Source organism: Sylvia atricapilla, chromosome 11, assembly GCF_009819655.1.
Source record: "Sylvia atricapilla isolate bSylAtr1 chromosome 11, bSylAtr1.pri, whole genome shotgun sequence".
NCBI classification, from domain to species: domain Eukaryota; kingdom Metazoa; phylum Chordata; class Aves; order Passeriformes; family Sylviidae; genus Sylvia; species Sylvia atricapilla.
This window is the reverse complement of record NC_089150.1, coordinates 16,934,736-16,953,246: the sequence shown is the minus strand read 5'-3', so window position 1 is coordinate 16,953,246 and position 18,511 is coordinate 16,934,736. Positions and strand designations below refer to the sequence as shown.

Genomic DNA, 18,511 nt, shown 5'->3' with positions numbered 1-18,511 from the left:
CCAGGATAAGGTGGCAACAAATCATTTAAAATAAAATCCAGTCTCATTTTAAAGGTATCAGTAAGAAAGAAACAACTATTTTCCATGATTAGCAATAAATTAATCACCCTAATTATTAAAAAAGTGCCTTCAATTCTATTCCAAATTTGCATGGCTCTGCTTTGTAAATACTGGGCTTTGTCCTATTTTTTTCTTTGACAGAACTGACAGATTGTTGACAGATTACCTCAATTATCAATCATCTACCTGCAATCCTCCTCCACACACGCATTTATAAGTCATAATAGGCTGACTCCTCACTCAACTTCTGCAGCTTGTCTGAGCAAATGTGCAAAGTAATCTCTTCCCTCTGTCAGGCTTCTGCTGGAACATTATTCTCTACTTTTATTTATTTCTCTCTCTCTTTTTTTTTTATCTGATACACCAAGAAGATGTGGATAAACAGGTAATTCTTTCAAGCAATAATGAGAATATCCAGAAAACATGATATTTTTTAAAGGCTGGATTTGACCCTGACTTTCTAGTCTAGAAATGACAAAAAATTACAAAAAGAATTTAAATCAATAACTTGCAGGAAGGAGGAATTAAATGAGTTCTTACCCTTGTTCATGGCAAATAGGATAAGAAATAACATGCAGGAGGGAAGATTGAGCACAGGCTTCAAAAAAAACCTGTAAGACATGTGGGCCAAAAAGTACGGAATTTTTGAGAGGCTGCAAAATATCCACTGTTGCAGACTTTTTTTTTTTCTTTTAAACAGGCAACACAAGCACGTGTTGAAAATGCCATAGCTAGACATTACCTTGTTGTAAAGGACTCAGATGGATGAAATAACCTGGACACCACTCCAGGTTCCCCCCTTAGGACTCCTGGCCATTGTGGATCACCTCAGAATCTTTTTGGCTGTTCCCCATCTATTCTGAAGAGGACACTGCAGAATCAGTAGCAGCTGCCCAGCAACCACCTCATTAATTTATACAGAGAATTTTTCAATTATTCTCCCCCCCTGCCCCTCCAGATGGCCCCAGTCTAGAAAGGCAAGACTTCTTATCCTCTTAGCTGTCAAAAGCAAGGAAGAGGCTGATGTTGAATTGGTTTGCCATAATAATGTTTCATCATGTTAAGTATCACTGCACCTCAGGACACAAACACCATCTGTGGGGCCTTTCTATATTTGGATGTATTGGAGTCGGTGCTGTTGAAATGAGCCAAGTATCTGACAGAAACCACACCATTTCTGAACTAAGCACTGTTTAACTTCCTATTTCTGCATCATCAGCAATTCCTATGTCACTGATTTCTATTAATAAGACTAGTGAATGACAGATGAGAACACATCCTTGCAGGTCCTATTACAACCAGCAGTGCTGCATAAAAATTCTTCTTTTTCAATTGCTTTTTAATCAATTCATCTGTTTTTAAATCACTTAAGTGCTAGATTTAATTCTACACTGTTAATTTCTTTAATAATTGTGTCAAGGGAGGGTTAGTTAACAGCATCAGCTACTGGAAATTCTAACCAGAAAAAAAAGAAAATGTTTATCCCTTGTGGGTGGCCAAAATCTGGAACAGACTTTTTCCAAGAGATGTGGGTTCCTCAAAAATATTCAAAACTTAACTTGGACAAGATACTCAACAACCTGCTCTAACAGGGTTTGCTTTGAGGACAAGGTTGTACTGGATACCCCCAGAAGTTCCTTCTAATCTATCCAGTTGTGATTCTGTGCATGTAAAACTGAAGACACAGCAGTAAAACTCCCTGTGAGCCAGAAGAATTTTCTTCACCTAATTCTATCTGATTTTGAAAGCTAAAACTCCGTGATGGTGGTAACAAGCACAGCAGCAATCAAGTTCCACAACAGAAGAGCCTGTAGTTACAAAAATAATAATTCTGCCATTAGTCTATTACAAATAATATTAAAAGTCTTTTTCTTGGTAACCACTCAGTTATGACATTGAAACTTAACACTGTGGCAGCACAGCCCTTTTATTCCACCAGAAATTCCTGCCTGAATTGTCTTCTGTTTCATGGATGCAACACGGATGAAGCTGCACTGCAATCTTTCCTGTGGCAGGAGTTACAAAATCACATCTCTTCCCTCTACATAGCCAAGAAAATTAATACATATCCAAGAAAATCAATTTTTTTGTTAGACTGAGTTCAAACTGGTAAAGAGGTTCAAATGTATGGATGGAGGGGTAGAAGGAAAGGAACAGTGATGGCTTAGATTATTCAATCCATCAGAAGGTCCTTGGCCAAGCCAACTTGAGGACCTCTAGCAAAAGATGTCCCATAAGGCATAAGCTCTCTCATTTCCTCTAATAAAATGGAGGAACTCCTTCAGAAAATGGTGCCATCCACTGCACAATAATATTCTCAAAAAAGCAGCTGAGATAGTATCAGTGTTTGCATTGGAAAGTGTAAATGTATAAATGTTAAACACAAAATATAAATGTTTCAGCTTATTGTATATGTAAGAAAATTCTGGCTTCTTTTTTTTCTGGTGAAGCCTGTCAACTACCTAGATATGCATTTCCCAGATCTACTGTACAAAAAAATCCCCTTGGAAAATAGCAGTGGAATGTGTTAGAGGTAATAAAAAATTGTATCTTAAAAGAGGGTATGGCTTTCCTAGGATAAATAAAACTGACAACTAGAAAAGATTTGGTTTAGATTGCTTCACATGAGAATTCTTTTCAAAAAAGGAAAGTACACAATGTCTATGTTTCCTCTTTCTGCAACTATTTTAATACCAGCATTCTGTTCTTTCATTTAACACAGCAATGCAGTGCCTTCAAGAGAAGTATCAATTCACAATTATGTTCCTTCCAGAATACTATGCTGTTAACAGAATAAGTGTTAAACAGAAGCCTTGCATTTAGCTGCGTTTCTAATGTAAATTTACAAGATGACAGCAGCAGTATCACAGTGAGAGCTGACAAGCCTGGCAATTATTGTCAGATCCGAGACAGAACGCTCACCAGCTACTTCAGAGTATGACACCAAAATCCAACAACAAGCCTAAATGGCTCATTAAAATCATACTCCTGACTCTAAACTTGTCAGTGATGCTGTTAGTTCCCCAAAAACAGACTGCCATTCTGTTTCTGCTCTGTGACACAAGGACCAGACAAAAACTGGCAGAAAACTTATTGTTCAGTTTGTATCTTCTTAGCACTCAATTGGTCACAATATTTTCCTTTTTTGAAAGGCAACTGGATATCCCCATTTCCCTATCCCTTCTGCCCCTTCAAGCAATAACTGCAACATTAGACATCGCTCCTTGGCAGCTAAATGAATTGTGCAGTCAAATTTTTAACTGCAGAAAAAATTAAGTCAACACTTTTTCTATTGTCCTCTTTCATAAAAGTTTAAGTAACAACTAAACAACCGAGTTATTCAGGAAAGGGAGAAGGACCCAACAAAATTTATGAAATAAAAGAAAACACGCTGAAGTTTCATCAAAATAAAGACTGGGATTGACTGGAAAGTGCCTGAAAAGAGAATCAGGGAAAGGGAGATGAAAAGTTAATGACAAGCTCAGATTGGGATCCTGTAAGAAGATGATACAAAAAGGGACAGATGATGGAAAAAGAGTCAAATGGAAGAAATGAGGTAGCTGAGCTCACTGCATCAAAGTACAAATTAAATTTTCCCAATATTTAGGGTGGAGTTTTTGTCTGTTGAACATCTGAGGCCACTGAATAATTGATAGGAATTCTGACAGACTCGGGCTGGTCCTCAGAGCACAGTGATGAGCCAGCCTGAACTGAGCTGCCACCCTGCACAAGGCTTTGTGAGCTCCACAAAGGTGACAGGGTTTGGTGCCTTCTAAAAAAGCACATCTTATGTAACAGGCACCTCCCCATTCAAAGCGAAGGTTAGCTCCTTTTTTTTTTTTTTTTTTTTTTTTTTTTTTTTTAATTATATTTTGGAAATATAAGGACATACTACATCTCTCTAAGGATCCAGCATGTCTCGTAACTTCCAAGATCTAAAGTTTCCATCACCACATACATCTAAATTAAATTAAAATACTAATGATACCTATATACAATAAAGTTGTTTGGTTGTTACAAAAAAGCCCAAAACCACACAGTGAGTAAAATCTGATTTTCCTCGTCCCTCTCTTTCATTCTAACAACTAGTCCATAATTAACATTTTTATTTGTAGCAATTTCATTAACTCCATCATGAAAGCCTGCCTTACACCAGTTTCTTTACAGCATCCTTTTCATTAGCGAACACACAGTAAGAAAGATTAAAAAGAAACCTTTGCTGCTGCTCTTTCCCTGTTTATCCAGAAAATAAGATAATTTTCTTTTAGTGTTACGAGCCACTATTCTATGCTACATTTTAGAAGTTCATTAAATTCCATCTTAGCAGCTTTCCAAGCATGACCCTTTAATGAGAAAATAACAACTCCATTTGACAGCACCAGTAAAGGCACTTAGCAGCAGCAGGCACTCACTCCCTGGGCACAATCTCACCTGCAGAGAAACTGCAGTGGAAGGTAAGCGGCCACAGGCACTTCAAATTAAACTTGAGCTATTCAGGTCAAAACAAAAATTCTGATACCTAAAATGTTATTGCTTTACTCCTTAAAAGTGGTAACTTCCCTGTGTAACTAGAAGTGGTAGCTTCTCTGTGCACTCTGCACAGCTTGCCAGGTCACAGACAGGCCAGAAAGACTTTATTAATTATTACCTCAAGTTCTGAGGCTACTGAAAAAAACCACAGAGAAAGGCAGAGATGGATTCCCAAAGTAAAATTACTGCCTTCAGACCTTTACTGGCCTACCCTAAAAAATTATTAAGTGCTGTCAGTAACAGATGTGGAAATGTTTTAGGACTTTAACACCTGTTTATGCACCTGTACACAGTACATTGAGCTTAAGCTAATTCATAAAAGAAAGTTGGAAGCGTTGTTCTTAAATTAAAGAAACACTTTCAGTAATATCACCATCATAAGCCTGCATTTCTGATAAGCATCCCTGGGAGGGCACTGAGCCCTGGATCAAACTGAGGGCAAGCTCAGGCTCCTGGTCAGCTGCCAAAGGACGTGCCCACTCCACCGCTGGAGGGGCAGAGAGGGAATGTCACGGGCAGGAGGGGACAGCAGGGGACAAACCACCTCTCTCAGCAGCAATGCCACCTTACAGCAGTGTGGAGAGGCCAGAGAGGTGTTAGGTACATGTCCCTTTGCTTGTGACAGGATGCAGGCTCAGCCCTGTTCCTGAACACCTCTTGCACACTCTACAGAACAGGCATTCACATATCCTCCCTCAAATCTGAGGACATCTCAGAAAGAACAAACTGAAATCTGCTCCATCAACCACAATTTCATTTAGATCAAACAGTCAATGCTTGAACAGCAAAGAACATAAAAGACACTACTGTTTGCCCTGCTCTGTAAAGTGCTTTGAACTCAGACTTCTGTCGCTTTGCTGAAACAAACACACTTCAGATAACGAATTCGGGGCTCAGCATCTTCCAGATTTATGAGAAGCTCTTTTAGCTCAGGGAGACTGCAAAACTCACACCCAGCTCAGCAAAACACAGTGAAAAGAAAGAATTAATATAGTAATATTAGCCCTAGGAAGCCCTGTGCCAATTCACACAAGCACACAATCTCAACCGCTGTGGGTAAGACTTTGACCAAAGAGTAGACCTTAAATACCATTTCCACAAGCAACTAAAATTCTTTGAACCTAAAACTACTTCTTCCCCCTCATTCCCACAGTAGGGGAAGTTCCTGGATTTCCTGGGTCTCTGCAGCTGCTGTGCAACACCCCAAAGCCCTCAAGTCACAGCCCTGGGGGATGCAGGATTTGGCTGGGCATGCCGGGCCACCTCCAGCCCTCGCTGTGTCCTTGGCAGCAGCAGGAGTTGGTGTTGCAGCAACACAAACTACAGACCACAGGAAGCCACTGATACAAAGAGGTACAGGTATATTATCAGAAATTAATATAATCCTACACATGATTTATGTTTTCCATTATTCCAGTGACAGTTTTTTTTTCTGTAATATGTATTGGATCTCATCTAAACACACTGGATCTTGACCTACTAGTGGCAGTGAGCACTGGCAGTAAAAAGAAATGAGAATTTGTTTTTATAAACTGCTAGGGTGCCCTCAATACCTTTTGGAGTTAATTTATCATATCATCTGATAGATTTTTTTTTCCCCCCCTCAAAGGCAATATGTCATTTTCTAACATACAGAGTATCTTCCTCACTAAACAGTACAATGATGGCAGTGACAGCAACTAAAGACTTTGAAATCAAACTTGGCAATCTCTTTTGATATTTAATCAAATTTTACAACTGAACCCAAAGCTGTATCTGGCCAACCAACAAGCACAAGGCTCTACTCTAAATTAAAAACGAAACAAAACCGTCATGAAATTTACAGGAAGATGAACAGAAAAAACTGTGAAAAGCTGAGTTCCAGTACTCTCACAGAGATCTCTCCCAATTTTATTTTTTTTTCTTTGTATACCTTCTATTTTAAGCAATCTATGTGTAAAACATAGAATGATTAATAGCAAATAATAAAGCTTTAGGAAACAGAAGAATTTCTGAAAGGAGAACACATTTCTCCAAAGGCCATTAATCACTATTAGCTTAAAAATAAAGATGTAACAACAACCATTTAAGAAATTATGTGAGCAGTTTCCAAAGACACAATTTATATTAATTTTCCCCTTCTTCATTCTAACAGTCACAAAAAACTGTTTTATGAGAAATCCGCTCGAAGAGAAAGTCAAGAACTCAAGAAAACGTGGATGAACAAGAGCTGAAATCAGCCTTGCCTCCTCTGTCTGTGCTTTACAGTAGCTTTTGATTGTGTGACCACATCCAGAACCTCTCTTTATTGGGACTGACCCAGGAACAACCATTCAGAATTTGATTATCATTTGTGGCTCAACATACAGTTCTTAGGGCGTAGTTCACTAAAAATTATTCAAACCTTACCATAAAGATAGATATTTCCCATTCCTAATACTTCTGCTGAGCCTCCCAGTGTTTCAAATCTACAATATTTTTACAAAAACATATGCAAGACTAGAGATGCATTATCTTGGTTTTACAGAGAGATGGAAGTTCTTATCAGAACCCTTGATGACAAAGCAGACTGGACTGGAACACTGGCATTTCCCTGGTTCTTGGATGTTTGCCTTTGCCATGCTGCTTGTACCTCTAGAGCAGTTCTAATTTACCTATTATCCCTACATTATATCCAGTCATGTGGATGGAAGTTGAAATAAGAAAGAAGAAACAGGTCTTTAATAATCTTGAATATTTTCACTTCACCCTAATATCTCAACTTTAATACCTCATATAAAATTAATTGCCAGGCTTACTTCTGAGTTATTTTAATTAAGATGCATTTTTTCCTGTTTGTTTATCAACCACTGTTTATCAGCCTCTTCTCCAGCCAAACACAACAATGCAGAGTAATCAGCTTTGGCAGCCCAAGTGCTGGCTGTCCACTGCTGCAGCCTCAGAGTTTGCTCGTTGTCACTCCAGTCACAAGGATTTTTTAGCCCACTTGTGCTACACTGATCCACAGAACACTGCTGTGATCCACACTCTCACCTGTGAAACTTTCTGCTACCCACTCCTCTTAGACAACGAATATAATTTTGTTATATATATATTTAAACGATAATAACTATTAATCATTGTAATTGTTATATGCTAGTTGCCTCTTTCTCTGGCTTAAGGATAGAAACAGCAGAATGTGACAAATCAGGATAAGACTGAAGGACACTTCTTGATATCACATGGATCACTCAGGCTGCCAAAAGGACAGATGTTCTTTGCTTTTCTACCAAAAAACAATTTCTATCTTCTATGAAGTTAAATCCAACTGTCTTTTTAGTTCCAGTAAATGCCCACTGGAGATGATCACCCTTTTCCTTTGTAATCCCTATCCATGGACAGCACCTTGCTCACTCCCTCCTAAACACCAGATTGCCAGTCTTTCCCAGCCCTTATCCCCCAGTCTTGATTTTTTGTTCTTTTAAAACCAAACCAAATTGCTCTGTTTTCTCAAAATACATCTTTGGAATACTAAAGTCAAACCACACTACCACTTGCCTCTATTTCAAATGCAATTCTTTAACATCAGCAGACTTGGACCAGCTCAGGTGATTCTCTTCAGTGATAGATGAAGAAGCTCTCAAACTTCTGGTCAATTTTTTGATTAAAACCTTCTTTCCTTGATTTAATGTAATTCAGTGTTCAGTATGTTTATGGTGCAAAAAACCCTGAAATCATCTGCAGGTCAGCCACTGCTTTCCCCTGAGAAAATTCTGTTTCCCTGTTGATTTTTCCCAGCTGGTCTTAAACCAGCATTCAATAAAATTAAATTCCCATGTTTTAATATCACACAAGTACTTTACATGTGTACTGCAGCACTGCTTGCAGCATGCACACTGGATACTGTTCTATGAGGCAAATGGTCTTTGCTAACTACAAATCGGCTAATACTTGAAAAATTTAATCTAAAAAAACCCTCCAAATCCCCACACAATTTGCTATGAATGTCAGAATCAGTAATAAAACTACTCTGTTCTATTTACCCAAATAAAAGACCATATTATAACCTCTCATATCAATGACTAAATAACATTTCCCTACAAAGCAAGAGATTATAAAATACCCCGTGTGTCATTTGTCACAGTAGGACTTGCAAAGGACACCAGAAGGTGACTTACATTTAAATCTGTCTCTACTTTTAAAATCTATAAAAATCTATCCATCTCCATGGCAACTCAAAACATATATTCCTCCCACACAGTTTGATTGATGGTTCATAGTTTTTGTTTTATAGTCTACCTTTTGTTTGTTTGAAAATACATGGAAACTGTCTAGTTGATCCTAATAATCTTAAATGATAGCATAAATCTGTATGTGGCAGTAAATGAAAGGTACTGCATACATGGTTCCCTGTTATACTGTTGTTTAAACCCAATTAACTGCCATAATACCCCTGTGGTCTTCAAAGCAAAATAACTTTCAAATCAATTAAAATAGATTTTCAGATTTTAATGGTATAAGACTTGCTTACAAACTAATTTTATTTTACTCTCCTAAAAACTTACACTTACTTTTAATTCCTTAGAGCTCAGAATCTCCCACAAATCAACTATGAGAGACTGACTAAATAAAATTTCTTAAAATTAATGAAGAAAAAAAAAAGGGGAACCTGCTATAACCTTGAAATATGAAGCACTTGAACTCAACTTCAGCAAGTTACTGCTAAGGGGAGAAATACTGAAATGGATGGCATTTTATAGCAGGAATCTAATAAACATTAAGTGTAATTTCTACATGAATACTGCTCTTCCAAGGAAGAAATGTAGAGAGAGGTCATGACAACCACTAAAGACCTCCAAGAAACCCTAACTAATAAATAGACGTAAATTCAAGTCAATTCGACAAATCAAGAGAAGGGCTTCTACTCAACTTTCCAACACACCTAAGCAGCATAAAAGTCTCTGCTTTTACCTACAAAATCTTCTAATTGCCTAAGATAATGAACAGATATAAATCACACTGTGACACGATTACACTGAGGTCTTTATTCTGGTCCCCACAATTTAAGAAAGACAGGACAGACTGGGACAGGTCTAGGGGAGGGGCACCAAGATGATCTGAGGGCTGCAGATCCTGGCCTGTGAGGAAAGATTAAAGCAGCTCCTGTCTCCCTGTGGACCCCATCCCAGTACTGCAGTACCAGCACAGCCTCCCTAAGAGGATGGAGGCTCTCTGTCCACAAGGAGACACAGGGAAAAGACACAGGGCAATGGGGCAAATTGCACCAGGAGAGTTTTCGTCACAATATAAGAAAGAAACGGCTTTCAAACTGGATTTGGACAGGGTGCCACAATCTCATATAGGATCCCTTTCTGACAAAAGGCTGGGCCAGATGATATTTCAAGGTCTCTTCCAACCTGTAATACTCCATGGGTTATCTCCAGCTTCCCCCTCCATGAGTAAAGATACTGAATTACAAAAATATCCACCTTCAGCGTACAATGCTGAAGTGTTCATCATTCTGCATTCTCCAAGTCACTCAGTACACACCCATCACAACCCAATCAAGAAAAATCTTCAAGTATTTTCTAGTAATCAAATAACAAATCTGCTATAAAAGCCTCAGATTCAGTTGCTAAGCAATGAGATGATATCTCAGTGCACTGCTCCCTCTGAGGAACTGAAGAACTAGATGCTCCTGGAAGTGGAAATATTTACTCTTAGTTTCCCATATACACTGTGCAGCACTTCAGGAGACTATCAGCTGCCCCAAACTCCTGTCTGAGCTCCTGGTCACTCCACGAAGGTTCATTCTTCACTCCAAACATAGAAAGATATAAAAATATCCATACCACTGCTGAACACTATTATCCAGATTCCTGTCTTCTAAAGTGATAACTCTGAGTCTCTCTGTTAGTGTCAACTGAGGCTAGACAAGCTCTTCAGGTTCTTTTAAAATGACTCTCACAGACCTGAACAATCACCCTAAAGGAATTTTCCTTTAAAATAACATGAAAATGAGAAAGGAAAGAAGCCCGTGTATACAACCAATAGTGTTTCTATACATCTGTCTTGGTACAAATACCTCATTTTCCAGGAGTTTGCTTGCACAAAATTTAAGAGTCTATTTAATATGCTCAGCCTTGACTTGAAGGAATTCTGTTCCTTGAAGGGAGATCTTCTGATGCAGCACATCCATTTTAGGTCATGCCACATTTCTTTCTGTCTACGTATTTCAGAAAATGCATCAGCAATTCCATGTTTTATCAGATACAGAGCAAAGCACATCTCACTGAATAAAAATGTCTCCTAGAACACTCCCCGTAAGAGTAAACTACCTTAGTGATTCACTGAATGGCATTTTTCAAGATGAGTTTTAACTAGTGCTTCAATTTTAGGGACACCCAAAACCACCCAAATCACATAGCTGCAATTGCACCAAGTCCTGCTACCCACTCTGTTCCTTAATAGGATCCCTTAGGAAATTCAAATGGAGCCAATGGGAAATTGGTTTCACACTGAGCTGGCAAAAACTCCATCTATTCCCAACACCATTAGGTCTTACTGCTGAAAGCAGACAAGAAGTCTCTCCACACATCCCCCGCTCCCCTCTGCATAAAAGTAGCAAAAGAACATTATTGATCTGACCAAACTCTAAATTGGGCAATTATGTTTGGTCTCTCCACAGTCATCTGCTCCTTCAACAGAAATAGTCCTCACATCACATCCTAGACTCTGAGGAATTTTTTTTACAATTAAAATAGCTACTGAGCACCAACAGTGAGTTTCAGTGATCTCCTTAGCTGCCTTAAAAACTCACAGGAGTCTTCTTTGACCTAATTAACAAAAGCTTACAGAGAACTTGCAGATCCTTTATTTAGAAGTAGTATAAAAATAACAAATCTTATCAACACATACAGGGTAAGAGAGAAAGTTAACAACCTTACTGGTATCATTTTGCTGTCTCAACAGAAGTCAGTAGACTGGTGTGGGCAACTACCTGAGAGCTGCACAAACCCATTTCACTGTAACAAATGCAATTTTGCATCTTTATTCACCTCTGTGCCTAAGCAAGTCTCCCCAAGGTTTGCTCTTGCTTTTCTGCTCTCTCTTCCTTGTCCCTTCAGAGTAGGCACAAGAGCAGGCTCAGCTGTTTACACTGGTACACTGATAATCTCACTTTTCCTTCTCCTCCACTCTGAATTAAGTACAGGATTGGGTAAGGGAATCACTGGCATATTTTGCTTATTACCTTTGCAATACTGGGAAACAATAAGTAATCCCCTCTTCTAAATTACTTAGGCTCCCACAAAAGGACATAGTTATTGTGTCGAAATGAATCTAAAGAACAACAGAGAGTATTGAAACCAGGCAAAACAACACCACGAGATGTGGGTCTGTGCACCTACTGACAGTACCTGAACACACACTCACAAACACACACACAGGTGTGGTTAGCAGTAACCCACATCATCAGCAACTCCAGTGGCTACACAGATGGATTTTAAACACTGAGATCCACCCTCAGTGAAATACCTTCCCAAAGATTTTCACATTAGCAGTGAAAGTAGGAAAACCCAAACCAACTAGGTCAAATAGAACAGTGGCTTTTTTTTGCCAAAAAGTAACTACTAAATCTCACTGTATCAGTGCTCATCTCTGGAAGTCTGGATACAGGACACAGCCTGAATACAGACAGATCAGAAGGAAAAGAACTGCTTTCCATTTTCCAGTAGCATGACACTGCCTTGTCTGCACACAGATGACATATTGAAACGGGGAATTGTGCTCTTTAGATAGACTCACAGAATGGTTTGGGTTGGCAGGGATCTTAAGGCACATCCAGTTCCAGGCCCTACCATGGGCAGGGACACCATCCACTGTTGCAGGTTGCTCCAAGCCCCATCCAACGTGGCCATGGACACAGGCAGCCACAGCCCCTCTGGGGAACCTGTGCCAGGCCTCACTGCCCTCACAGTATAATGCTTTTGCTTTGTATCTGAATCTGACCTCTTCTAAAACCATTACCCCTTGTCCTATTGCTATGGGTCCTGCTAAAAAGTCTGTCCCCAGAACCATTAAACTCCTATCATCTTTACTCCTTTAGTAAATAATAAATATTTAACTTGATTACTCAATCGTTTTTAAAAATACTATTTTTAAGTAGGCATAGAATTTTTAACCAGGTCATAATTTTTGCTAAAAATCCTATCCAATATAAGTAACAGATTCTGATGGTTTTTCCATCCCAGTTTTATTTGTATTGCTTTCCGATTAGAGAAAACCCTCTGGCATTTTAAAAAAACTTGCGTTTTTGTCAGCATTTAAAGAGTTATATGATCAGAATCCAACTACTCAGAGCATAATTCATTATCACGGCAAAGTAAAGAACACATCATACATCTTCCTATTTCAAACTGATTTCAAGCACAGCCCTTTCTATGTGAACTCATTACAGACAAATGCCTTTTTCTCCTCAGACTAAAACTTGGCTTTCACCTTGAGAGCAAAAATTACAAGAATATCACAGCCCTGTGTAATGTGATCATCTCAGGGTAACCTTCCTAACATATATTTCTCAGAAATCTAAACTGAAATTGCTGCACAACTCCTGTAACTCAAACCCATTCGAGCTTCCCCTCCACAGTTTATTCCCAGTACTGGCATGGACTCTCTGTGGTCAGAAGGAGATGAGGAAGATTCCCAATATTTTACACCAACTAATTTTCTATAACTGTCTCAAAGCTCTGCTTTACTTCAGCTTTCCATTTCTCCCTGTTCTCCTCCTCTCTCCAATTTTCTGTCAGCAGAACTTCCTTATCTTGAAACAACATAACATCCCTCTCCAGGCAGTGCTTTAATCACTGCAAGGTTTCCTGGGTATTACACCCCAGCTCCCATTGTTTAACTGAGAAACAAATACAAACCTTACACTGCACCTCAACAATACTACCAAGGTAATTGCTGGGAATCTTTAATAGGAACCAACTTGGTCTTTCAAATCATAATCCAGGTAGGGATTTCACCAAAAAGCATGAGATGAACATTTGAGCCTATTTAGAGATATTCAGAGAGGCTGCCACATTGTTTGGCAGTCCCACTCACCAGGGAAGGGCCCTTTGGAGACACTGACCTAGGCAGAGTGTCTGCAATAGCCAGCACTTGAATTTCCCCCACAGTAAGTAATTTTTTTACAAAGCTGACTAGGCACAGCTGCATGATAAATAACATTAATTACATTTCTCAGATGATTCTCATTACAGTTTGGAAATAATAAAAAATTCTGCTGCTGCTGATCCAACAACAAACAAGGATTTCCATTTAGTCTTTCAACATATTTTAAGGTATGTCCTTACATAGCTTCCAGCCTGAACATCAAGGATAAAATTCTCATCTCAGCTCTGCCACAGGCACCTCAGTGCATTTCCTGAGGATTCCTATGTACAGCCACAGATGGGACAAATGTCTGGTACCCACTTAACAACAGTGTAAATTGTTCTTCTGCCAGAAAAGCTGTGGTACTGTATCAGTGGCCTGGAGACAAGAAGTCTCTGAAGGTGCTCAAACATTGGCAGCTTGGCCTAGGGAAGCTGGGGTGCCTCCATTCAGAAGGAACTCAAAACCAGGCTGGTGCAGTCCTGTCAGCCTGGTCTTGCTGACCCTGCTTGAGAAGGCAGCTGATGATCTCAAGAAGTCTCTTCCTATCTAAACAATTTTGTGATTATTTCTATATTAGAATTTTTAATTTTTTTAAGTTTTTGGAAAAAAAAAAAAAAAAAAAACCACACAAAAAAACCACAACACAAAACAATGTGTTTTCTACTTAGAAACTCTGCCAATTTCTTTCATCATGGAGCAGATGCCTCCTTCCAAAGTTCTTTGAGAACAGTAAAAGAGTTCTCAAAGAACAGTAACTTTTGCCTGTTATTTAAGAATACAATAATGTTTTGTGCAATGTTATAAGAAATATAATGAGCTACAATAGAAAGCAGTTCCAGAAAGAAAAATCACTAAATGAAAGTTTATAACTAGAGCTTTCTCTCTCCTTCCCCTCAAGGAACTGGTGTTAACAATAAAAAAATAAATACTTTAGTAGAAAGAAAGCTTAACTCATTTGTAGGTAAAATGGTTCCCCTATTTCCAGTTTAATATCATTGCCAATATTACTGTTATCTTCAGCTGACATTGGGGAGAGGGGCAGGAAAAAAAAATCTTACAGGAAGAAAACAGAAAAGATTACTTTATTCCCACACACCAGAGAGGTAAGTATGTGCAATGGAACAAGGAGCAGTACTAGGTGTAAAGAATGGTATAAAACATGGTATATACCACATTCTCTGCCCCTCCTCCATTGCATCAGATGCTCCTTTCCAAGGAAAGGCCTCCAGGAACATTTGACTCCACAGAAGAACTGGACCATCAAGAGTAAAACTGATTTCATAAGAGCTGATTTTTTTTTGAAGCACAGAACACAGCTGGTTATGCCGGAGATGCACCAGACTCACTTCACTGGATCATTCCTGGGTTTATTTCCTAGACATGTAACTGCTGCCACTGCAGGTTTAAATGAGGAAACAAAGCTGCTGCAGCTCTCTGTAAAAGTATTTCTCTAAAGGAAGGAAATACAAGCTTAGACCATCTACAGTTCTTGATCCTAATCCTAAGGCTTGCAATTACTCAGCTAAAAAAGAGAAAATAAAAACCAAGAAAAAATACCTTCAAATGTTCAAGTCTGCTGTGTCATGAACTTTGGCTATTAAAATGTAAGAAGAGGGATGAAAGCAGAAGTAGGAGACATTAAGTGGCAGCAACTGAAGATTATCTTTAAAAAGATGTGTATAAAACTCAATACATTTATCCTAGTGTTTACTTCTAATTTATGGAAGAACAATTGCATAAAACCTCCCATAGTTTGAGCTCTTCTCCTTTCAGACTCTGGACACTAAAATAACTACTTACAAACTGTGCTGAATAATTTTTGAAGTCTTTGATGGGACTTACAGAAGTATTATATTATATTATTTCTTACATATTTAATAGTGCTTTAAAATTGTTGCCTTTTTTAATAACGATGAAGTTTTCAGATGTAAAGGTAGAATTTCAGAACTGCAGAAATTTCCAACGTAGGCCATGTGACTCTCACATACTGCAGTTAGGGAATCCCTATTAAATACAAGGAATCCAACAATTCTGATTTTGATTCTGATGGATTTTGAATGCACAAAGGCAGGCAACATTTCTCCCAGGGTATTAGAGAAGTGCAAGGAGAGGAGCACTGCTCTTACCACATACAGCTGTTTCCAGAGCACGGCCCATTCCTGCAGCGTCGCTGTGACTTCAGTCACTACAGAATCTTCAAGAGGAACAACTGTTTCATATTGCCTGGAGAAAAAGAGGAGGGAAGTTAGGAAATGTACCCTGGAAAAGGTAGAAAAAGAAACGTAGCAGCACAGTAATTTGTAGAATTCTAAAACTTGAATTTGTTCAACATAAGGAGAATATCTTAAGAGGAGCATTTTGTCTGTTGTAAAACTGAAGCAACTCCATAGTCATAGCAACAGTTCCTTCATTACATTCCCCAAGATTAAGCTTATGTGAAGCATTTCCTGGTTTCCTGTGTAAAATACATCATTTCATTCTAATCAAGGTCAATGAAGTTTTCATTACTACAACACGTTCAATTAACTTGCCTGTAGAGTGGGGTCCTTCACAATTTGGGTCCCTTCCCTAAGCCAGTCCACCCCTTCTTTCCCCCTCCAATAATGTTAGCCAATATCAAAACTACCCAAAATACCTGCTGTCTACCAACCTATCCAGAAGGCTTTTTCAACATTGCAGATGAAATCTGAGAGAATCTATCCTCTAATTAAAGGAATAAACCCTGTTCCTTTGTGATAAAGATTTTCTAAAACCATTAAAGGAGGAGCACAAGAGTGGTTTGGACAGGAGGGGCCTTCAAGGCTCGTCCCATTCCACCCCGTGCCATGGGCAGGGACACCTTCCACTGTCCCAGGTTGCTCCAAGCCCCATCCAACCTGCCTTGAACACTTCCATGGATGGGGCAGCCACAGATTCTCTGGGCAAACTATGCCAAGGTTTCACTACCCACAGCCTAAATTAAGTCTTCCTTAAATGTAAACCATCATCCCTTGTCTGATTCCTACAGATCCTGCCAAGAGCCCTGTCCCTGCCATCTCACAAGCCCCCTTTAGATACTGAAAGGACACAAGCAGATTTGTCCAGAGCCTTCTGATGCCTTAAGCTTTAGCTTTCATGTATTTCAGATTTTGTGCTGCCTAGGGGTGCAGTTCGGAGCCTCATATTAAGTGTTAGTAAGCTCTCTTCACAGAGCAGGGACACAAAACAAATCCTTTTCCAGCTGAGGACCGAGGATAACTTTTAGGCCCAAAAGCACAAACAAGGGTGGGCTGAAGGGAGGAACAAGAAGGATGGGATCTCACAAGCTGAAGCTGCAATTGGGCAATTAAACCCCAATATGCAAATGGACCCAAACTTAGAAAGATGACACCTTGTGACCAGTCATTTATTTTGTGACCATTCTTAGTCCACTTGGGTGTAGGGTTCAGGCTCTTCTCCTGCCCAAGGTGTATCCTAGAGGCCTTTTAATAAATACCTGCTTTATTCTCTAGCTCTGTCCAGTCTCTGCTTCATGTCAGCCTTCCCTAGGCATCACTTGTGTCCTCTCCAGGCTGAACAACCCCACCTCTCCCAGCCTGTCCTCAAAGCAGGGGTGCTCCAGCCCTGGAGACAGCCCCTGAAGTCTCCAGGGATGTTTGGGGAGGGCAGGGAGCAGATGGCTGTGTGGTGTTCAGCTACCTGGAGGTTCAACATATGCTCTGTGATCTCACAAGTGTTTATAATGGTACTTGAAATATACTCTGAAATAAAGAGGTTTTAAACAAAACATGATAAACCTGTGCCACTCCGGTTCAGGAACCGCACTACATTCTATTCCATCAACCGGTGCATGAGGCTTTGATACTTTTAAACCGTGTATCAGCTTTCTAATAAGTACCTGAACTGGTTGCCCTTCACAAACTCCAAACTATCATCAAGGACTAATTAACTACACATCACAGGGAACTGCTCCTTCCCCTGAGGAGAGTACACATTAGGAGTGGTTATTCTATGCAATAGATATCATTTTATTACATCCTAAAATTATGAAGCATCAGTATTACAACTGCCCTTACAACCTTTACTGAGGCACTTTGGGAACAAATCTATAATTCACGACTATCAGAAGTCACCTGTTTTTCTGCAGGTAGTTCACTAAGTGCCATTTAATACATTTTATCTTCCACAATTAATTTGTTGCCTCAGGTCACTGTCTGAAACATTGCAATTATAAATCTCCCCACAGCAGCCTTTATCTGAAACATGCAAGTAAAAGCAGCAGTGAAAACACCAGATATTGATTTCAGTAGTCTCAGTCGAGCTCACAGGAAACTTTGCAGGTTGCAGAGTCCCCAGTCAGTAACTTCCCCACATGACATTGCCACCACTGTTATTCACAGGAACTGAAATAAACCCACTGCCAGCAACACGCCAGCTACAAACAAAGAGAAGGGCAGAAGTCTTCAGCAGTGCGCTTCAGTCACTCTTTGGGTGAGCTGGGGAGGGCTGGATCCTTCAGAAAAGGTTCAAGGTAACACCTGTCAGCTATGACTCTGAAAACCTGTACATAAATGAGATGGGCTGTCTGCTGACTGGTGCCTCCATAAGAAACAGGAAAACGCAGTATTTTGCAAGTGAGAGAACGAGCAGAAATGGAAGAATATAAGTAGAGTTCTTTAAATGCATGTATTTCAGATGATACCTCTAAAGTTACAGTTTTATGAGCCAAAGCAAACAAGAGTAACCATCAGACCTGATTCTTGCTACATTAAAAACAAACAAACCACCCCCCAACTCTGTAGAATCACATTTAATTTTCAAACCC

At 39.4% G+C, this 18,511-nt stretch overlaps 1 protein-coding gene across 7 annotated transcripts in view; it reads right to left on the bottom strand.

Moving 5' to 3' along the window:
- Positions 1–18,511, bottom strand: part of DOCK3 (dedicator of cytokinesis 3) — a 185,393-nt gene that overhangs the window by 137,167 nt on the left and 29,715 nt on the right. For all 7 annotated transcript variants that reach the window (XM_066326884.1, XM_066326888.1, XM_066326885.1 and 4 more), the window contains exon 5: positions 15,834–15,930. In XM_066326884.1, coding sequence (XP_066182981.1) covers positions 15,834–15,930 — 97 coding nt within the window. The remainder of the gene's footprint in view (positions 1–15,833; positions 15,931–18,511) is intronic.